General features: G+C 43.9%; 1 protein-coding gene across 1 annotated transcript in view; it reads right to left on the reverse strand.

Annotated features, from left to right (window-relative positions):
• RAD23A (RAD23 nucleotide excision repair protein A) overlaps positions 1-23,594 on the reverse strand; it is a 106,257-nt gene that overhangs the window by 61,893 nt on the left and 20,770 nt on the right. The window contains exons 2-6 of the mRNA XM_078684742.1: positions 9,391-9,552; positions 9,055-9,236; positions 7,156-7,211; positions 4,849-4,976; positions 3,778-3,853 (exon numbers count right to left, since the gene is read on the reverse strand). Coding sequence (XP_078540868.1) covers positions 3,778-3,853; positions 4,849-4,976; positions 7,156-7,211; positions 9,055-9,236; positions 9,391-9,552 — 604 coding nt within the window. The remainder of the gene's footprint in view (positions 1-3,777; positions 3,854-4,848; positions 4,977-7,155; positions 7,212-9,054; positions 9,237-9,390; positions 9,553-23,594) is intronic.

A 23,594-nucleotide genomic window follows, 5' to 3' on the forward strand; every position in this document is an offset into this window, starting at 1 on the left:
GTCCTTTTTGGGGATTAGGAGGAACAGGGAGTATACTCATGTCCCTTGATGCTGAAATGGAACTGGTTCTATTGCATATTTTTCCAATAGAGAGAGCACCTCTTGCTTTAAGGGTGTAAGATGTTCTGGTAACATCGTATGTGGTTTTGGAAGAATAGCTGGGATGGGGGGGGGGGGGGGGGGGGGGGGAGTGTTTGTGAGCTCCAGGCAGTAACCATACTGGATAATTTGCAGTACCCACTTGTCTGAGGTGATTGAATTCCAGACAGGCAGGTATTGCGAGAGACATCCCCAGACAGGTGTGGAATGATCGGGGTAGCGGAGGAAGTCACTCTTTGTTTGCGGAGGAATGCGTGTGGAGTTGTGTTTGCCTCTTCCCCTATTAATGTTCCCTCTATAACCTCCTCGAAAATAGCCTCTGGAAGAGGTGGATTGATTATTCCCCTTGTAAGAGGAGGAGGGATTTTCTGTGGACACGGTCTTTGAGCCACCCCTGTAAAATGAGCAGTGAAAGGACCCTCTGTTAGTTGGTAATAGTAAAGCCCCCATTGACTCTGCGACCTCTGTGTTCTTTTTCATTTTTTCAAAGGAGTATCTACAGCTGGCCCGCAAAGATGTTCCTTATAAAAAGGCTTGTTTAGTATGGAGGTTTGTACCTCCCGTTTAAATACGGAAATCCTAAGCCAAGCGTGTCTGCGCTGTAGTATGCTAGTATTTACTGCACGAGCTACTGTGTCTGCTGCATCGAATGCACATTTAATGGTAGAGTTACTGATAAGCTTGCCTTCCTGGATAAGGGCATTAGCATTTGCTTTGTACTAATTGGGAAAATGTTGCATGGTTGTTGTAACTCATCATAATGAGCCCTATCATAGCGTGCTAGCAGATCCGGAGCGTTTGCAATACGCCCATTATTTGCAGCCTGTGTAGCTACTCTCATACCTGAGGCATCGATAAGTTTGGACTCCTTGTCGGGGGGGGGGGAGCAGGGAGAGTCCTCACCTGTGGTTTGAGAGTTAGCTCTCTTTCGAGCGTTAAGAGACTACAAGATTCCAAAGGCAACAGACCTTTAATATAAGCAGGGTCTGTAGGAGTGGGTTTGTATTTTTTGTCTACTCTGGGTGTGAGTATTCTAGCTCTAACTGGGTCTTTAAAGACCTCATCAGTGTGCTTTAACATGCAGTTTAGCATAGGTAAAGTGTGAGTAGATCTTTGAGAATAGGTGAGTGTCTCAAATGAAATCCTCTTCCAATGGCTCTTTATGGAGCTCCACCCCGTGATATTGTGCAGCTCTGTTAATGAGTTGAGCGTATCCAATGTTATCATCAGGTGGGGAGGGTCTAGAAGGATACAGGTCAGGGTCATTATCTGCATCTGGTTCCTTAATATAATTTCCCCAAGGATCAGTATCTTGAGGTCTGTCCTGATCTGGTGGTATGTCTTGCTCCTTATCTGTATCCCCATCCCCACCATCCTGAATGCTAGGTGAAAGTGGAGGTGGTGGTGAATTTGATGGTGAAATAATCAAATTCAGATTAATAGGAGGAGAGGGAGGTGGAATTTAAGGTGGAGAAGGGTTAGTACCAAAGTCCTTTCTCTTAAGAGGTATAGAAGGGTCCTCTGTAAGGTCCAGCTTCCGTTTTTTTAGGAAGAGTGGCCTGAACATGCCCAGTTTTAGGGTTAATAACAAGTCTTTTTTGCTTTGGGTCAAAAGATAGCTCATTGGACCGAGGCCCTTTGGGTGGAGTGTCCTTTTCTTTGCTGTTTTCGGTGCAGAGAGTTTCGGCTTCAGCGCCTTTGGTGTTGTAGTTTTAGGTTGCATGTGTTTGATATGTTTGGGCTCCGATCCTTTTGGTGCGGAGAGTTTCAGTCCCGAGCCTTTTGATGCAGAGGATTTCAGCTCCGAACCTGTAGGTGCTGGGGATTTTGATTCTCAACTTTTAGGTTTGGAGACTTTATGTTCCTAAGTTTTCGGTGTCAAAGGTTTAGTCTTCGGTCCCGGTGGTGTGGTGACTAGTAGTGACTTTGACTTAATTTACGGTGCTGAGTGTGTTGCTTCGGCGCCAAAATGGGGCCGGCTTGAGCTGGAAGGCTTTTCTTTAGGTCTATTAGCCGGGCTGAAGGGCGGGGCATCGGAAACTTTTTGACAGTGCCGACCTGAGCCAGGCGGCAAAGGTGGTACCGAAGCCTTTGTTTTATGTTGACTGGGCACAGGGGGAATCAGTACTCACAGTACGCTGACCCGGAGTGAAGTGCTCTTCTTCCTCCATGTCGGAGTCTGCTTCGGACATGGAGACCTGTTCTTCCTCATCTCCTTTGACTGGATGTTGGATATCTGGCTCTTTTCCGAAGATGTCTGGTATGGAGCCGAGGAGGTGTTGCATCTCGTGGCGTTGAGCCCGACGATCATGAATTGTGTTCTTCAATCGGAACGATCAACATGCTTCACAGTCCTTTTCGTTGTGTTCCGGAGATAAGCAGAGGTTGCAGACCTCGTGCAAATAAGCACGACACACCGGACATAGTTTAAATGAAGTCTGTTCCATTGGCTGCTAGCGCGGTCGGCACGGGTAGGCCCAACGGCCCGCCTCCAGTTTCCCGATCAGAGGTTTTCTCAGTTGGGACGATGCGCGTCGAATGGGGAACCGCGATTGAAGACAATATCGTCGAGTATAGAGGATTGTGCGTCAAAGCAGTTTGAAAACGATACCGAACCGTCGCAATACACATCCGAACCTGATGGCGGAAAAAACTATCTAAGGATGGAGCAGATGCCCATGCGCACGATCAGTGAAGGGAGGAGTCACCTACCTCGTGACTACAAAGACTTCTTTGAGAAAAACTAAGTGCAAACATTCGGACCCAACACTAGATAGCAATCTAAGCTAAAGCATATGATCTACAGCTCATATGCCTCAAACAAACATTTTCTGTCTGTATTTATCTGTAAAAATCCGTAAACGGAAAACAGGGAAACTTAATTATAACACAGACTCCGTCGAGAGATTTGGCTTCTTTGCCTATCAAATCAACTCTTTGAGCCATATTAATCCAGCCTCCAACATGAACCCCCAATGCCGAGTTAGAATCAAACCAATGCATAACCTCGTTCAGTTGGCTAAGCTTCTGGTGGCAGGTTAGGTGTGATAGTCAGGCGGCAAGTATTTGCTCGTCAAACACTAACAGGCATGATGGGTTGGGCCCTTTAAGGCAAACCTTTCTGGGCAATGTAGAACTAGGGCTAGTGTCGCTCCTGGGTCATGTATAACCCTCTCATTAGAGGCCTACCGGGTGTGTGGCATAATTGGCAGATTATTGGCCTGTCCTCTTGATGTCCCTATAGCTCTCTCCTCCAACACATTGCAAACATGCGAGTTAGCAGTGTTTGGAGGAGGTAATCAGTCAATACCCAGACACCTGAACCTAAAGAGTTCTACCGGCCTCTCACCCAGTTCTACGGTCCCATCCCAAGGCCATGAGGGTGAGAAACATTCACCTCTGTTGATAGGGTGAGGCCACAATTTTGCCTTTGCAATAAACCAAGCACCTGTTGGCAAACAATAGCTTTGTTGGTCACTCAGTAGAGCTGTACATGCAGAAGTCACCCTATTGTAAAGATGGTGCCCCACCTGGCACCCTGCTTGTCGAGCCCCTAGTGGCATCATGAATGCATCCACATGGTATACCAAATCTCCTCCATCCTTCTACAATCTGGAGCCAGAGCTCCTGGTCAGGACTGGCCTTAGCGTTTCCCTCTGCTGCATCTAGCTGACTCACCTTCTGAAGCTGGTGGTACAGCCGGCTGAGTCTCCTCTGGAAGGGCACTCTCCGGCTCTGGGCTTCCAGGAATACCCTACAAAGTAAAACAAAGTACCAAAACAATATAAACTTCTACAGCAGAAACAGTTTAGTTTCCAAAATCTCGACATTTAAGCTATACTAAGAAAGAAAGAAAGAAAGAAAGAAAGAAAGAAAGAAAAACAGGTCAGATATTGAACTTAGGGAAATAAATTAATCAAGCTCATTGAACTTAGAGTGCAAAGAATCATTATGGCATCCTAATCAAAATGTGCAACTGATTAAAAGGATTGGTATTACATTCATGTAGTACCTTTACATCAATCTCTTACAGTAATACAAAATGACTAGCTACCACCTACATTTTAAATGATTTGCTTGTGCCTGTGTTTCAAAGCAGAAAGTACAACCAAACTCTTTCCCAGTGCCTCCCTTGAGAAGCACTGTGGGCATAACTTAAACATGACAAGACTCGCAGAAAAATTGTGTAACCTGCAGATGGTGGCACACAACAAGTTAATAAGTTGACATCCCTCGCGCCTCAAAAAAGGCAATACAACATCACCCACATTGATAGATTGGGCACTTTTGAAGAGCACAATGATACTTCAGAGGGTGTTCCTGGCACTATAGCGTACACAATAACCACCTTGAGTACCTGGGATTCCTAGGTAAAACAGAAAACCTTGTATACACTACATTCATATGGAGGATTCAACCACTCCTTGATGTAAGATTTGACTGCACAAGAATAATCTACTTTAAAAATAAACATGTCCGATTAGTGTACAATACTTTCTGCGAACATACAAAGCCTTTTGGGGAAACCAGAAGTACATTTTATTTTGTCTCAAGCACTGGTTTAAAAATAATTATAATAAAGTAATAAAAACTGTTTACAAAAGTACTGCTACAGTGCATAAAGCAATCTAAAATTAGGAGGCAATGATAAAACAAGTAACTGAATATTTTTAATTAAAGGCATTGTGTTTCTTCCATGAACAGTACACATAAGCCAAGGTGACTGGAGGAAATGCAAAGCTTCCTTACTGTAAGCAGGTACTCCACGGCACGGTGGGGGTTGTTGAAGCTTGCCCGCAGGGCTGCCACCACCTTCTCCCGCTCATAGCCCATCGACATGATCTCGTTCAGCATAGTTTCATACTCAGACCCAGTGACTGGAAGGCAAAATGGACATCAATGGCAGCACCCAAGTCTGTAATGCTCTTTGTGCATGTTGACAGATTGTGCCAGCACAAGGTCAGTCTTGTAATGAAGGAGAAATTACCATGTGCCTCATCTTAAGAGTGTCTGAAGCAGCTACTGTCTGGGATACAGCTGGAGTCACGCAAGACTTAGAACAAACCTGACCAGTTATTATACCACCTTTGAAACTTCTGGGGTAAATCAGAAGGTTTTCAGGACATATCTGTTTTAGAGCAAGGTTAAATTTGTTTTGCACTTTAGGCAGCAAAGCCACATCATCAGACAAGGATTTATCTCTACATAACGAACAACAGAGAACCCTATTCCTTCCCAATTGGACTTTGCTATGAAAATATTTCAGACAACAAATGTATTTCAGGACAGTCAGGATTCCCAGACATCGCTTTGTAGGGGAGATGGGGGGGGGGGGGGGTGGGGGGGGGGGGGGGGACACCAATTCCAAGTATAAAGCACTGAGAGGTAAAGATAATTCATCCTCGATGGGGCGCCAACCACATCTCACAACTAATGATGCACCAGAAAAGCTGTGTGCGCTCAAACAACCTACAGAGCCCACAACCAGCAGTAAAGGCAGTAGCATGAGCTCTGTGATAGAGGCCCCGCCAAATCCTGCCATTATGACGAACAGCATGAGCTTCACTGTTGTAGGACGTATAGCTAAGCACCTCAGTCTGTAAGATGTCTTCATAGAGCTTAGTCTGATCTGCTTCAGAGAACGCACCTTACTTTTCAGATACATAATTAGAGAGAAAACATGTTTGCCAAAGCTGCTTCTAGGATGTAACTCTTATTTGTGGAGGAGGGGCTTCAGGGTTTTGGGGCAAATCGTGCCAAACCAAATTAGGACAATTACGTTAGACCCCAGCAGGACACTGCAGCCACGCAATCTTCAGCAGGACAAGAAAGAAGAGGCATGCCAATGTCAAAACGCCTCTTGCGCTGCAGTTTTCATTGCTAAACTAATGCGCAATTGTTGAAAAGTGTTAGGAAACATCATGCTTGAAATTTGATCATAAACAGCAAGAACTCATTTATTTGCTCAGATAAGGAATTGCATTCTTCTTGATTTTCTTTGGATTTACAGCCACTGGGTGACCAACATTCATTGGTGCACTGCCTCTGAAAACTTCCTAATTTTTTTGGGCAAAGAACATACGTGGCCTGAAATCTTCGATGGACGATTTATAGGATATGTTGTTAAAAAAATCTTTAAAAGATCAGGATGGAATTCTAAACTATTAGAAACAGGTAAACACCAAAGCCAAACAACAAAAATATAAATGATGCAAACCGTTAAAGCGACTGGGCCAAATTTACATTGTGCTGCATTACTTTTAGCCCATTAAAAGAGGAAATTGTAAAAGGTGCCTTTTGGGCAAAAGCATTTTTTTTTATCTTATCACCTGCCATCACAGTGAACGCCAACTTTGAAAAACAGTGTGACGGGATTCTTAAGGAAAAAAACTTATCTAAATGATTACTTGGGCATCAGCAAGAGAATTCTCAAAATAACTTTCCGAATTATTTTACGCACTTTTTGTGCAAGCAAGTTAAGGTTAATTATTAGGCTGTGATTCTGATCGAGAACAATTAGGGTTAGTTACAAGCATTTTAAGAGAACACTGCCTTTGTCATTAACTATAGTTTTTGGAGGCTACCTCGAGGGATACTGTCACCCCTGAGCTACACTTGATTTTGCTTCTATTCAAATTTGTCATTAAAGCTTCAGGCAGAAATATATGGCTATTATTTAAGCGAGAGGTGGCCAGGGTCTTTTCAATTTCGTTATGTAGCTATTCCAACTAGAAAATTGAAAGCAGCCACTTTTTTTGCAAGCATTGCCACAAGAAAAGGGGGTTAATTTCTTAATCGTGTTTCTTCATTTAGATACAAACGTGTATTTCTTCATTTAGATACAAATACGTACATTCTGCTATTCCTCCGTAAATAAGACATATTTTCACTTTTCTCCATCATGGAGTTTCACAACAGCGAAACATTCTCATCAAGTTTAATTAGGAATACACATTAATAGGAATACATGTTATAAAAACAAACATTGCTATATCCCACTGTGCTGCACAGGAGTAAGAGTTAAAAGGTTTGGGGTGGGGTGGGTGTTTGACCTACCCAGCGCAGATGCCGCATCCTCCTGCCGTACCCCACTACCTGAAGAGGGAACAGAGCTGCAAAATCAAAAAAAAAAAAAAAAAAAAGAAATAGTATTCACAGGTCTGTTTTAGCAACCTCGTCATCGCTTGAATCACAACAGTAACCCTTTAATTCTGAAGGTTTCAAAACAAAGGATGAAGCTAGACTGCGTGAAGGGTATGAATTTGCAGGTCTGCGTATACAGTACCTGCAGGGCCCAGTGTTCTGGACTCTCCCTACACCAAGTGAGTTTCATAGGCCAAACTGCAGATCCCCCTCAGTAGAAATTAAGAAAGAAGGACACAATCCATTCCAAACGGGAAGATGAGTAGCACCACATGTTGGTCCAGGAATGTGGCCCGAGAATTGGGTGATCGTAGGGCCTGATCAGACGCTATATATACACACTCTAGAACGTTGCAGCCATGGGTGAAAAGCAGGAACTGTGGAAACCCCTCACCTGCTAAGGAATCTGATGAAAGATTTGCTTCACACGGCAGATATACAAGAACCCTGAAGTGTGCTTTGGTCGGTCTCTGCCACTAAGGAACACGCACAACCATCAGGTAAACTAGGTCCACCTATGGACTTTTTCCTCATGGGTGACATGTCTAGGTTAATGCGCAGGCACCAGCCCACAGGATCCATTAAGAAGGTGAGGAAGCTGGCAGTCCTGCTATTGGCATAAAATTCCATGTGTTGACAATGTTAGTGTTTTTGGGATCATTTTCTATCCCATTCTGTGCTAGAATTGGCAAGATACACCTTTTGTTTGTTTCAAAATAGGACTTAGTTGATTGTTTTTCAAGCAGAAGGTCACTTTGTGCCATAGGAAAAGGTCCCACATGGATCCTGTCAGCAACAGCCATTTTAAACTTTCAGAAGATACCATCTTTCACCAACATGATTAATCACCACTGCCAAGGTGTACAGGCCAGTGATCCCTCACAGACGGTATATGGTTGTTGCTTTGTAACAACAACAACAACATACTCAGCATAGTTAAGAGTCAGAATAGACACTCTTACTGACGAACGTTTAACCTCACCATAAGTGGTCGCAGCAAGTTAAACAAATGTTATGTAAGACTAACTTAGGTTTTTGCCCCAACAGATCTGCCCTGCCAGAGAGTCCCACTACCAACACAGGAGCGTGTACGTCTTCCTTATTTTTCTTGTTAGAGCATGCGACCCACTGTACTAGCTTCCTCCGATGCTTGTAACAGCAGCTCCCACTGAATAGTGTGAAATTACCCCCAGCTCAATTCCCCTTGCCGGAGTTTGCAGCTCTTTCCAAATCTGCTCTTCTGCCAGTGTATACAACTACAACACTCTTTTTCCATGCACGCTCTAACTACATCAAGTCCCAATACCTCTTCATACTGCTATTCTCAATGGGCAGCCCACAAAAATAAGCAACTACATTCACACAGTGCCCTACAAAAGGTGCTTCACATTGCCAGAGTTTACAGAAGAGAAGTGAATGCTTGAAAGACTTTGGGACGAATTCTGGACCATGCCGCTTTGGCAGTCACTGATAGTGGGCTAAGTTCTAACAGTCTCACAAATGCAGAATATTACCATGCCAGCCCGCTTGTCACAGCTAGCTTATTAAACTATGGATAGAAAGGTTGTAATGACCCTCGTCAGTCAGTGTCCGACTGCTCCCCTCATGCCCAAGCCTAGTATAGCCTAGTGTATCTGGCTGTGAACGCATCTTCTGCATTTAAGTGACACACTCATTTCTACTAGGCTGAAAAACTGCTTTCACTTGAAAAAAACTCACTGATGACTCACTCTCTGGTTTAGTTTCAACCACTAGCTGTGCATGTAGCTGTTCAGTCAAACCCCTGGCTCACTCATTCACAACAGTGCTTACCAGGTCACAGTAGATGCAGGAGGTACAGCTGGTGGTTCCTCAACCGGCTTGGCCTTTTCCTCAGCTGCAGCCGCCACTGCTCCTGCAGGCGGAGCTGGTACAGCAGTGGCTGCTGCTGGCGTCCTCGAAGGCTGAACAGCAGGAGCAGAGGAGTCTTGGGGTGCAGGGGTGGGATCTACACACTGACAGAGGAGAGAACGCTTTGGTAAGAGAAAGATGAAAAGGAAGACTTGTTCCAAATCACTGACCACAGTTGTTTAGAGGGGAGGGTTAATCTAAATGCCAGTGAAATGCTTTTCACAGGTGTGAAGGTGATGATGGAGGTTGGCAAGCTACCTTTGTCACCATGACTACCACAAAGTTCTTCTCGTCGATCTTGTAGTCCTTGATGGGAACATCATCATTAAGTATCTTCCCAGCATATATCAGCTTCTGTCCAGCAACAGGAAATGCATCTCGGCCTTTCTCTGCTTCAATCTTCTCCTTCAAGACCTTCACCTAGAAGAGACAAGACTGTCAAGTGGTGTGATTCGAGACACGCTCCTTCCTGTTGCGATGCAAGGCACACTCCATTTTGCTGCATTGCAAGATCCATTCCTTTCCCTGCAAAGAATGGCAATCTGGTACCCTCTACACTTCAAATGGGAAATTCATCATTAAATTGACTGGTGCAGATTGAAATTTAATTTCTGTGAGATACACAAATGAGGTTCAAAGGGACAAACTTTTCAACTTTTAATTCAGAAGGTTAGAGATGCAATCTTGGTTTACCCAGTATGTCAGTTTATGATCAAACCTGCACTTTCTCCTTTGTCTTTAGTTCACTTGCCTGTCATGAATAGGGACAATTAGAAATACAGTAAATGTTGGTATGAATAACTAATATTGACAAGCACTGACAACGCCAACAGATCTCACCTTCTGGTTGCCAAATGCTGACCTGCTGGTTTTGCTAATGTTTTTCAAAGATTCTGCTCAGTATTGGCAACGAAAGAAAAAAAAATCCCTATAATGCTACCACGCATGCAGGAGTACACTTTATGTTACTGCAGCATCCCAGTGCAATGATGTACTCATGCTCAGAGTAGGATGTGGGCCCCCCTTTTTAGGTCTCGCTAGAGCCAGAGCATGCGCTGGTCTGGCAAGACATTTAGTAAGCGGGTTTTTCAAGTGCTGCTAAAAGGCTTTTGCTGGCCACCAGCTTGCTATTACGCGCACAAGCGCACGCTGTTGCTGAGCTCTTTCGCGCACCCACACACACACACACACAACTCCCGTTCGCGCCCGAACGTACATTACCGGCTTGTTTAACATCTTTCTTCCGTCGCCGCGCTTGATCGCGATCACTTTCACTTTTTACGGTTGCGCAGCCAAAGCTTGTTTTTCAATTGTTTTTGGCCATTTCCCACCTCAGCTGGTTATTTTCCAGTATCACCAAATCATGTGTGTTGAGAATGGTCTTCAAAGCTTCACCATAGTCCAAGATAAACATTTTCCCTTTGGTTCGTAGTGCTGCCTCTCCGCTTTAGTTCTCGGTATTTTCAGCTGCACTGTTGTTAAGTTTAGTGCTGTGATGCAAGTCTTTTCTGTTGACGTACACAATAGCTGAAAGCCTTGAATTGGAATTGTGCTCTCTTCTTCAGCGTGCAGTTCTTCACTCCTCGTTTCTCTCAGTTCCACGTCCCTCTTTAGGTTAGAATGTTTTAGACATGACATTTGCCTTCGTCTCCTTGTCAACCAAGTGCACTTCTTTGTCTTCACTTTCAAATCTGCCCATTATGACTCCTCGTATATGCTTTGTGTCACGGTGCCATTGCAGTAATTCTCAAGCCAGGATATTTGTTCTTTGACAAGCTGCTCACTGTCCTGTAGTTCTGGCTCCTGTATATAGTGTTCCAATTTCCTAGTAGCATTTACAGCGTATAGAGTTGTGGCATGTGTTCTTTCTGCAGTCTGTATCTTTCCGTGGCCTCTCCTGTTTTTGTCATGTTAATTTAATCATCTTTTAAATGTATCAGTATAGTGTTTACCACAAATTCTTCTAAATTAATATGAGCATTTTTGGCGGTAGCTTTCAGTACTTCTGCAATTTGATATCGGTCTAATATTGAAGTCACCTTATCAAAATGTGGCATAAAGATTTAGAAAACTTTTATAGGCAATAGAATTCCCGTGAAAAATATACCTCGTGTGGCATATGCACTTTGTAGGAACAAGGTCATTTATTTAGGTGTCTGTTATAGCATCACAGGGATTTTTGCCTCTTCTGAGCGCTAAATTATAGACACTCTAACTTTGCCAATATTCAAACCCACTGGCTGTGTATTATCCAACTGCTAATGAATGGCGCCTTGAACTAGTTCACTTATCTTGAAGTAGATTACAAAGTAAATTAATCTAGACTTGTTTTACAGAGATGTGGTTATAATGTTGATGAAACATTTTTAATTGGCAGTGTGCCAACTTGTAAAGGCTTCCTCAACTTTGTGAAGATTTTGTATCAAAACCCAACAGGCTTCTCCCACTCCTAATTTCATTAAATGTATATAGTGAGCTGGTACCCATCTTGAGTACCAAAACCTATTGTTACTGAGCAGCAGCATACACAGGTTGTAGCTCATTGAGCATAGGATTTATAAACAAGCATTGGCATAGCCAACAGGTCTCGCCTTTGGGACCTTATAAGTGTTTAGCCATGTAACATTTAATGTAGTTGCACCAAGGATGTTGTGCTGGATAGCAAAACACTTAGAAGGTCCCAAAGGAGAGACCTCTTGGCTATGCCAATGCTGGTTGTTTATTTACTATTGTTAAGATAGTGTATGCCAATCTTGGACCAGTAAATTGAAGAAAAGAAGAAGAAAAAAAAAAAAGAATTGTGATGCAAGAGGTATGGGGAGTAGTGTAGGACAAGGTGGTAAAAAGCAAACAAGGGGTTGAAACATGAGTGGGGAAGAGGAGAAATGGAGAAGTTTGATGCAAGAGAATAAAAAATTAATTTAAAGCAAAAAAAACAAGCATTGAAAATGCAATAGGTCTCGCAATAGAAAAGTTTGACCTTTTGGTGTTGCAAATGTAAAAAAAAAATTGTTTATATTTTTTCAAATTATAAAAGTATTAATTTTGTTTTTTGTAAAGTGAATAGTTCTAAATCTACCAAATGTTACATTTATAGCATTAGTAAAGTTACATGTTTAGTTTTGTCCTTTTTTACATGTAAAAACATTTATAAATAACATTAGGTCACTATCCTTTATTTATAACATTTTACACAAAATTGTGAGTTTGCACATCAATACATGTAAAAAAGGACAAAACTAAACATGTAACTTTACTAATGCTATAAACACCAAAAGGTCAAACTTATCTATTGCGAGACCGATTGCATTTTCAATGCTTGTTGGCCTTTGGTGGCATCTTGGTGTATTGGAGCGACTTCCCCTGAACTTGAGTGGGACAACACCTATTAACTCACCTAGTTTGCAAAGCCAGCCTTAGAGCAGAGTGGTTCTGTGGTCCAATATAGGGAGCTGGCAGGCTACCGGATTGAGATAACAAACCTTCCAAGAGTACCTAGAGAATAGCAAGACAAAACTGTGCTTGCAGTCTGACATAACTAGTCTCGCTCACATGGAACGGGACTACAGAATTTTGTGTCCCGATTGCTGCATCGGTCATTTTCTGATACCAGCCATACTGATGATCGCTAACTAAAGGCGTCCCTTCTGCATCAGCTAAAATTATACAATTGAACCAAATACAAATCCAAATTTTACCCTTATTAAATCCACTGCTGAAAAAACATAGCGGCTGCTTAGTGTGACAGCACAAGCAGGAAGTAAACAAGCTACAATAAAACAAGACGGAGGGCATTGCTGTGGGGAGGGGGGGGGGGGGAGGAGAAATGCGACACGGCCACAGCAGGGGGCGGAGCGGGGAGAGTGGCGATGAGGGTGAAGCAGCTGGGGCTTTTGAAGTGAAGCTAAGCTTCACTAAGCTAAGCTTGTAAGATGTGGCGTCTGCGTGCAGAACGGAAGTGAAAGGTGCCCGTGTTTGGAAACGCGCGAATGGCTGACTCGTCGTGTTTGATTTGTGGCTGTCTGCCTGCCTCAGCTTCCCCTTTGCCAGCAGCGCGACACGTTGTGAAACTCGAGCTGCGGATGGCCATATGGCGGCCATGTAAGCACTTGCTCATCTTTTCCAGATGGTCGGATGGCTTTTGTGAATGCAATGCTGGATTGTGCTTTTCGCGTTGCTTGCTGGCACTGGCAGCAGCCTGACTGTCGCGGACAGCAGGGTTGTGCCTTAGTGAATTCAAGCGCGCCTTTCTCGAGATGAAATTAGCATTGACCAACGCAAATCAACATGCCCTTTTGCACTATTTACAGTTTGGAACATGGTTTCTGTGTTTGAAGCACTGTATGTAAACAGTATTGCATTGCAGTGGAGGGTGATTGTAGGCTGTGCCGTTTTATTGTCAGTGTTCCGCAATATTTGTAGTTTGTCTTATCGAGCGAAAAACGGAAGGTGCTATCTTTCAGTTGTAAGGGAGCCGCATACAAAACAAGCCCGGGGTTGTGTTTAAAGTAAAAAATAAAAAAAAGAGACACGGCCTGCGGCCGTGAAAGTGAAACTCCGTGAAACTGCAGGGACAGAGAAGGGAGGTGCTGGTGGCTGGGGAGGGGGAGGAGAAATGTGAGCAAGGCTGAGAGGGGAGGTGCTGGCGGCACCAAGCTGGGGAACAGATGGCGAAACTGGCGATTTGATGCTGTGCACGCGCATTTTAACTCATTGCGCATTGAGCTAAAAGCGCACATGCACTTCATCAAATCGCCAGTCTAGTTAAAGTCTGTTTAAGCCCCTATAGTTTTTTTTTTTTCTCAGAGTTTTATATAGTGCGAACTAGACCCGAACCGAATCAGGTATCAGAGCGCTTTACATAGCACCAGTTAAGTTACATGAGGACACGTATTCATTTTAGGCACGAGGAGATTAGGTGATTTGCCCAGAATGACAGGAGGTTTTTGGCGGCATTACCGAGACTCGAACCGAGATCCCCAGGTCCGAGGTCGAGCGCCTTAGCCGTTAGGCCAACCCCTCTCCCCTATAGTCTCGCTCCGCTCAATGCGCATGCGCATTGACAGGCGAGACCTAAAAATGGACAGGTGCAGGAAACAACGGATGATCTAGGAAGAAGATTAGCCACACACGAGGGGGAGAGCAACATAACACATGTAAGAAAACGTTTCAGAGGGCCACGGGGCATGCAGGTGCTACTGGGCCCCCATGGGGGTGGAGGCCTTTTACTTCTGATGTCCATGGACCCAGCATACTATGGATCCTGAGCAACTGGACCAATAACCCCTTCTGCATTTCAGTCTCCGTGGTAGCAGTGGATGAGCAAAGGCCCCCTAGGGGCATGGGGGGTGTAAATAAAGGTTAGTGAACATGACTCATAACTCAAAGTTTAAATGTACACTCAGTACTATCAATAAATCAATTTCCAGTCATATGCTTATTTTTTATGAAAAAAGTATTTTATTTTTAATTCTATGCATTCAAAGAAGTAATCAAAATTCTTAAGCAACACCACAATCCTTTTGAGGTCAGCACTCTAGTGTTGATCTGGCAAATCCATGCTGTGCCCTCTTCCATGCAATGTAGTCGGGATTATTCCCCATACACTGGTGGCTGCATCCATGGATTGTTCACCAGTACGCCGTAATCAAGACTACCCCTTAACTCCTAGGAAATAGTCAAAAGTGTTGCAGCACTGTCAGAACCAGGACCCCTCCCCCTCCCCCCCAGGCCCGAAAGGCTCAAGTCAAGTTTTACTGGCTCCTGCATGCAGCATTCAGAGTTTTAGCGGATGGCACGACCACAGGCATGTGCAATGCTCTGATCCTGTTCAGTGGAGTCGGGCTGCTCGCGGGCAATGTGGCAGCACTCGACAAGTACAGGCTCTCTAGCGATGCTGCTAGCCTCAACAGAGTTCAAAGGGACTTCAGGCTTCTATTGGTGCAGTAAGATCAGCTTCTCCCCACCCGGCGGGAGGGTGTTGATCTTCATGCTCCAGAATGTGTTCCAGAGATGGAGCAAAGTGTTCTCCGCATCCACAGGGTTGCTCAGGTCTTGGTGCTCAATTTCGAACCGCAGCTCACAGCATCAGTATTCTCAGGAAACTGCCCGAACTTGGCGATACTTGGTACTGGCAGGCCCACATGGCATACAGGGTAGCCATGGCACCCGCAAGCCATGTGTAGAATTCAACTGTGCAAGCACCAATACCATGGTACACACTCCTGTCACACAGGATGGCCACTAAAGCACACACAAGTCCTCATGCTTTGTCATCACAGACATTTCTACAGTGCCCACCCCCCGGCATACAGTGTAATCGGAAGGAGGTGGTCATCTTCTTGAATATGGGGGTCACCTTTTCACTTCCGCACACGGGCAACAACCAGATCAGTGCACTGCTGCCTCCTCAGACCGGGAGTCCTCTCTGCAGGTCTTCCTACTGGAACTCACTCCTTCCAAATCTCCCCTCTTCCTCACAGGGCACACTTATCTTGACAAGCAGACCGGTACTGGTGCACCAGGCCCCTGCGCAGGTGGTCTTGGATGCCACAGGTGATCTCCCCTTGCAGAGCTTACCCTCCTCACACAGGCTGTTTAACTGCTTGGCAGATGACAAAATTTAGGCCCTCAACCTCGCCTTAATATACCATTTCCAGACAGCGAATGGGATTCAGATTCTGGGTTCTGCTTCTTTTGAAGTGTACACGTTCCTCTATCTTAGTCCTCTTTAAAGGCTGTCTGTCACAGCAGGAGTGATTCCATAGCTGATAGTGCCACAACACAGCCATAGGAATGACTAGAGTTCACACATGGAGGTCAGCTATAGTGATATGTATATCAAAAGGTTAATCCCAGGCCCTTCAGCCCTAGTCTTTAGGATAACCGTATCAGCCCAATCTCCTTTTTGAGAGGTGTCCAATCCCCTTTCCTTGTGATCTATCAAAGAGCACACATTTGAAGTGTACAGAGGGAGACCCTCTTCCCTACCTCCAGTGCGTCTCTCCAAGCTCGTAGGAAAGCAGCAATACACACCACCTCTGGGGGGGGTCCTGGACTTCCCAAAATGGAACCCAGGGTCTTCCATGTAATGTACTATTGAAGGCATACTTGCACGCAGAGAACATACACAGCACACAGACTTTCCAGTACTCTCACCTCCATGTATTGTGCCACCCCAGGCAGATACATGCAGCACACACAATTACTCTGTGCACACTGCTCAGTACGGTTTCCTTTCTGTGTTGAGCCATGGTGTCCTATATGCAACACAAACGCTCACCATGTGCAGCACGTGCTGCTCAGGTGTCACTTCAGTGACACAGGGTAAAAAATACCTGTTCACTTCTATTGATCATCACTACACTTATGCTGCCACCACCTGACTTGTGCTGCTAGACTTAGTAAAAGCGGTCGCCTTTCACCACTACGAGGCAGGGCTGGAAAAAAATCATTAAAATGTTACCAGACCTGCAAATCTAGCAACTTGAATAATCTACTTGACAAAACTGTATTTGTAATTGACTCGTGAACTATCAAATTGCATGATCCTAGGCAAAATTTTTGTGTTATGGAGCTTCCTTTTTCTTCATCATCACATACGAGAAAACCTTAAAATATGCAAGTTTGCTATTTCTGCTGTACAAAAAAAATGTGCTCCATGTATAAGAAGAATCAAGCCCAGATATAGAGTACAAATGATTCCTGGCTTGCCTCTTAAGTTCAATAATAGCATTGCCATCTGGCCAGGAGCAAGAATATTTCCCGCTTCATGTTTAAAAACTCACTTTTCATAAATATATTACCAAGGCATGATGTGGTAATGCACTCATTTACAGGAGAGGTGTGGCGCCGCAGCCAGGGCGACTGACGCTGGAATCTGGGGATCAGGGTTCGATCCCCGGCTCCGGCGGCAGGTTAGCCCAGCACCATGCGACTCTGGGCAATAGCTTGCTTAATCTTCCCGACGGCCCCCCAGCGCCTAGAGACCCTAACGGGTGATTGTGCGCTATACAAATGTGGATTATTATTATTAATTATTATTATTAACAGAGAGGCCATTTTCCATTAAAATGGCCATAACACATTCCCACCAACATGCAGCTTTACTGTTACACCATGTAGTGCATAAACAATATTTGGAAATGGAGTTTCAGCAAAAATATGCAAAACTTGCACATCACCAATTTAAGCGTTCTGATTTGTTTTGATCCTATAAAAATCTTTTTTCCACCACAGACTTACACAAATGTTTCTACATAACTAGTGAATTATATATTTGAAAAGTTTGAACAGTTCACTTATTCGCTATTTCAGTGTTGTGTTGGGAAAAAAGCCTGAAAACTTTTCATTTCACATGCTTTGCCCAGTACAAATGTCACACAGTTCACTTTACAAAATCCTCGAATTTCAGTCAGAAAGAAAAGCAAACGTAGGAAGGCAAACTGACTTTTGAGTTCTGTCTCTGAAAGCCAAGCAAACGTGACAAGGTAAGATTTAAAGGAATCTTTATTGCTCATTCCCTTTGTGAGCAAGCAGAATACCTGTTGTCAGCTCACCAGAATGGGCCAGTAGGCCCTAAAAATAGCTCGTCCTGATTAAAGCTGGCTCGCCATAGCGAGTGGCCAAGTGGGTTTTTCGAGCCCTGTGAGGATAGCACTTCTGCGCCCCTCCCAGTCCAACAAGACCGCAATCCATGAGACAGACCTATGTTATGGCACACACTCATGATCCGAGTTTACCTATGACAACACAAATCTGCCATTAAGGATCCAGACAACCGTACATTTGGGCACTCAGGGCTGGGGTACACATCCTTTACCATGCAGAGGACTATACAGTCCCAACAACATGCACTCGCATGAAATTGTGAAAGAAAAATAAATAAGTAGTTCCTTGAATGTGAGCTGTGGGAGGATACAAGTCATCCAATGAAAAAGGACAGTAAAGAAGCTACGCTCCAGGGAAGGGACAAACACAAAAAGAGGAAGAAAAGCTAAAGAATACAAAGCAAGCAAATGAAGTTGACTAGAAAGCCCAAACAGTAAGAGTAGTTGGTAAGCCCAAAGCCATTCTTCATATTGATACTGTCCACAATAGGACTTCGACAACAGATAGCTAAGAGATATCTTTAGTTAAACAAACAAGCATTGCCAAAGCCACTCAGTATGACCTCGGGAAGTGTGCCTCAAATGTCAAGTGGAATCAATGCAACAGTAGTCTACTGCTTCTATCACACTGTACTCAAAAGTTCATTGCTTGCACTCACGAGTACTACATTTACAATCGGTCTGAAACATGATCTGAGCGTGTGATACACAGTCCACTGGCTCCATTTGACTTGCTATGCATTTCTGTGGCATGATAACAATGAATGCAAAGAGGAAAATAAAGTGTTTGTCATTTAGTTAAAAAAATGTAACAAAACAATCTCATATTAACACAGTGCTTAAATGTGTTCATTCTGAAATATATTTTTATATTTATGAATGACTCTTGCCAATAACTATCTGAAACACGTTTTCACCCATTTTCACTATTGCGCTTACCACAAGAATGCATGACTGCACAAACCATCATTTACAGCAGTGCAAATTGTGAAACCCTATGGTAAGAAGCACGAATCAAAAAACACATCGGAGGTGGTTGAATGGAGTGTTTTATTCTATTCAAGAAAGGCGATTGTAATGACTATGAATAGCTTCGAAAAATTAGCAACAACGCTTGTGGATAGGAAAAGTACGGCAGCAACGCAGCGCAAATCTATTATTTGATCATGGACTAAATGATACAGCTAACAAGCATTTGCAATGCAACAGGGCTCGCATTAGTAAAGTTAGAGGTATTAGTATTGTAAATAACACATTTTTTATTTATGTTTTTGTTTTGAAAATAGCGAAATAACTTTGTCATTTACAATGCCAATATTGTTAACTTTTGCAAACGTGACACCTATAGCATTTGTAATGCAATATGTGTTGTATTTACATGACTTAGATGTATTAATATTAAAAGTACTCTCCACTAAAGTAAGGCAGTCTAGCGCCAAGTGTTGGTATTTTGTGGATGAACATTCAGCAGGCACGCTGAGAAGTGCTGGTAATGTCCCATTTAAGGTAGATTGGGCATATTGTACTAAAAATAATTTTCTTTTAAAGGTTGAGCAAACTTGCTTTGAAGTACTCCTAAAACCACATCACATGTGTATGTGGCACTACTCGAGCCTGGTCTGTGGTGTTGAAAGAGAGAAAGAAAGTGAAAGGAAGAAAGAGAGAGAAAGAATGAGAGAAAGCGAAAGAAAGAAAGAGAAAGCAAGAGAACGCAGGGGAAAGCGAGAGAAAGAAAGTGAAAGAAAGAAAGAGAAAGAAAGTGAAAGAGAGAAAGAAAGGAGAAAGAAAGAGAAAAGGAAAGAGAAAGAAAGAAAGAAAGAGAAAGCAAGAGAGAACGAAAAAAGAGAAAGAAACAGAAAGAGAGAAAGAAAGAAAGAGAAAGAGAGGAAGGAAGAACAAGCGCGCGCTGGAGAAGCGTGAGCCTGGTGGGGGGGCGGGATGCGAGCGAGTGGGAGGGAACGGGCCAAGCGTGCGCAAAGCGGCCACAAAATGAAATTAAAAGCTGCCGGGAAATGTTCTTGGCAAAGTGTGAAGCAGGGGGGGAGCGGATCCCTTTGAAGTGAAGCTCTCTGCATTTGTGCTTGCGGGTCCGATGCAATGATGCGAGGCAGGCGGCTCGTTCAGATGCCTGCAGGATAAAGACTTTCAGGTGGGGGCGTTAAATATTAGACTGCAGAAAATAAATTCCAACTAAATGTTCGTGCCCTTATGAAGATGAAAGGCGTGGAATCCTTGAGACACTCTCCTAAGTGTTACGTTCAAACAATGAGCCGTTCCTCCTTATCTGCAATGTAACTGGAGAATGTGAAGTGACTCAATACCGTGAAACCCACCTCTGAGAATAAATGAGCATACGGGTGGTATTGAGTAGCGCCTTCAATGTCTTGCATGAATCTACAATAATAATGCGTTGAAAAATACTTTCTTCAATTGCTTTCTTTGTTGAGAAATCTGTTTTTCAACTAAAACATATGTTAGCCGGAGGCACAGTGCTGGTTGGCAGACAAAGTGCTTTCATACAGAGATGACCACAGGCGGGATGTAATCCGTAGACGAGACGGATTTGGAGACGTCCCTGGAGCGCATACTTGATGCAAACTCCAAGAGCACACATGGCGACAGCAGATAGGATCTGAAATCCGTGCGGAAACGCTGACGGAAGGATGAAAGTCAGCGGAGCAAGGCCCGGGAAACAGGCACAGGGACATCTGTGGGTCTGCCTGGCCCGGGGCGGTCTGCCAGGCCAAGAATCGCAACAGGGCCAGACAGGCAGCATTTTCACAGCATTTGAACGAAGTGTGAATTGTCACCGAGAGAATGTGAAATGGAGTGGTTTGCGAGCAGTGGTGTGCGCCTGGGAGGCTATGGTGGGGGAAGAGGCTGGGCAGGCAGCAGGAAAGTGAAGGAAGATGGGAAGAGAGGGCGGTAGAGAGAAGAAATACAGGACGAAGCAGAGAAGGTGGAGAGAGGGAGGGGCTGCCTTGAAGGGACAGGGGCACGAAGTGTGAAGTCACTGAAAGTCAAGAGAGGGAGGGGGTGGGCTGCCTGCTGGGAGAAGCTGGGCTGGGCTGCCTTTGATGCGAGTCACGGCCTGCAGCGCTGGTTGGGAAGCAAATGGCTGAGGCTTTGAAGGCTCGTGTATGAGAGCAAGTCACATGATTGGGATTCACATGAACTGTTGGAAATCCTCCTTAAGAGCCAATCAGCTGCCTGAAGAGAGCCTTTGGGGAAAGAACTGGATCAGCGACATAAGGACTCACCCCTGTTTTCTATTTCTGCGAAATAGAAAAGGGGCGAGCCCTAAAAAGGAGGTTGCAACTATTAAAATGTATATTTTAAACTTGCCATGGGTTTATTTTTAAGCAACTGAGAAGTTGTTTCGCAAAAATCTATGAAACAAAAATGGAAGTGTGAAGTTGGCAAAGATTCAATTAGTGACTTCATGAGCCGAGAGCATTCAACCCTGCAACTAAGCTATATGACAGGACAGTTACACCACTGTAGAAAAAAGTCTAAATGGAATGAAACCCTTTGGGTTTTCTGGTGAAAGTGGTGGTGTCTTTTTGTACTACTGAAACAGGAAATTACAAGTCAGCAGGGCTACTGCATTAACAAGAATTGGCAAAGCCAATAGGTCTCGCCTATGCAAGAGCAATTGGCTTTGCCAATGTGTTTTAGCCATGTAGTACATACCGTGGCTGCTGTTCAGCATGGCTAAAGGTTAGTGGCATAAAAGAGACTGGCGTTGAGTGGAATGACAAAGAGTGGAGTACAGTGAAGTGGCACAGAGTGTTGTGTATTGGAGATGTATAAAGTAGAGGGGTGTACAGTGGAACGGAGTAGAGTGGACTGGTGTTGAGTGCATTGGCGTAGAGTGTTGCAGAGTACAGTGGTGCTGAGCCCAGCGGCATAAAATTCTGCGGCGTACAATGCACAGAGTCTTAGTATACAGTGGTGTAAATTAGAGTGTTGCAGTGTAGAGTGGCGTAGAGTGCAGTGGTGCAGAGTAGAGTGGCATAGAGTGCAGTGATACAGACTACACTGGCCTTAACAAATCTACTCGCCCACTCGCTATAGAAAGACAGATTTTATCTGGGAAAGCTATATTTAGGGCCTCCTCGACCCTTCTGGCGAGCTGACAAAACAGGTGTTCTGTTCACTCACAAAGTGAAGGAGCATTAAAGATACCTTTAAAACGTGTTTTATCTTGTCACATTTATTCTGTGTTCAGAGACAGAGGTCAACAAAAGTCAGTTTAGATCAGCAATTACTTTTCTTTCTCCGACTGCAAAGTTGAACGATTTTAAAAGTGAACTGTAAGATAAACTTGATGTACAGAAAGTGTGAAAGGAAAGGCTGTTTTATTCTAACACACATTTATATAACTAAAAAGTGAACTGTACAAACATTTCAAAATAAGTTTCAGTAATTCTGAATGCCCTTGGTTTGGAATTCTGTGAGATGAAAATTATTATTATAATGGGATGAAACAAATCAGAATACTTTACTTGATGATGTGCAAATAATAACTATTTTTTCTGAAACCTAACTTCCACAGATTAATGTTTATACACTATATAGTTTTATAAATAAAACTGCATGTTAATAGGAACGTTTTTGGGCATTTCAATGGAAAATGTGCTGTCTGTAAACGACAGTGCACTACCACTTGCGCTTTAGTAATATATTTATTAAAAGTGAGCTTTTAAAGATGTACAGAGAAACATACCAGTCTCTGCCCCGATAGCAATGCTATTAGTGAACCCAGAGACAAGTCAGGGGTAATGTGTACCCATATGTGGGCTAAATTCGTACTATGGATAAAGTAAACATTTAGTCTATTAAAATCAAACCAAATAGTTTTTTTTGTACAGCAGGCATGCAGAACTCAAATAGTGGAAGGTGCTCTCATATGTGATAATGAAGAAAAAGGTGTCTCTGCAAAATAAAATATTTGCCAAGACCGACATTGTGAGACCAGTTTATGGTCAAGAACATTGCAGTTAGGTTGAGCAGATTATTCAAGTTACTACATCTACAGGTCTAATAAAATGTTTATGATTTGGTGCAGAGTAGAGTGGCTGGAGTAGTGCAGAGTAGAGTGCCATAGAGTGCAGTGGTGTGATGCAGAGTAGAGTTGTGTAGAGTGCATTGGCATAGAATGCAGCAGAGTAGAGTGTCCTAGAGTGCAGTGGTGTTGGGTAGAGTGGCATAGAGTGCAGTGGTCTCGAGTAGAGTGGTGTACAATGCAGTACCGTAGAGTGCAGCAGAATAGAATTCAGCAGGGTACAATGCGGTGTTGTAGAATCCAGTGGCGTAGATTAGAGTGGAGCAAAGTAGAGTGTAGTGACGTGGAGTGTCATGCCCTAGAGTAGATTGTAGCAAGAAAACAGTGGTTCATGTGTAGTAATCTGTATACAATTCTGTACAAAGCGAAATCACGATAAGAGGGTTATGATGTCAGAGAGAGACCGATCATCAGCAGACAAACGCCTGCGGCTGCTCTGAGCACGCATCCTTTGTGCTGTTTGAACTCCTAACTGAGGCATTTTCCTCACCAGCGGAAATTCGTCCACATCCTGGCCCGCCCAACATTCTTGTATCACTACCATGTGATAATAACCTGAGTTCATCCTGACCTACCTTTCCTCCCTTAACCCCATCGTGATCACTGGCTCACACCCTCAACAGGGAACCCAGCTGGGTCTCCCTGTGAGTATCTTTCTTCTTCTCACTGCTTTCACGGTTGGCACTAACCACTAGAGCAAGACGATTTGGGATTCAGACGTCACTACTACCATAGGTCCTGATGAGACCCCACATTCTAAGAGGGTCGAAACGCCGACACTATTG

The sequence above is a fragment of the Lissotriton helveticus genome, chromosome 1_1 (genome assembly GCF_964261635.1).
Source record: "Lissotriton helveticus chromosome 1_1, aLisHel1.1, whole genome shotgun sequence".
NCBI lineage: Eukaryota > Metazoa > Chordata > Amphibia > Caudata > Salamandridae > Lissotriton > Lissotriton helveticus.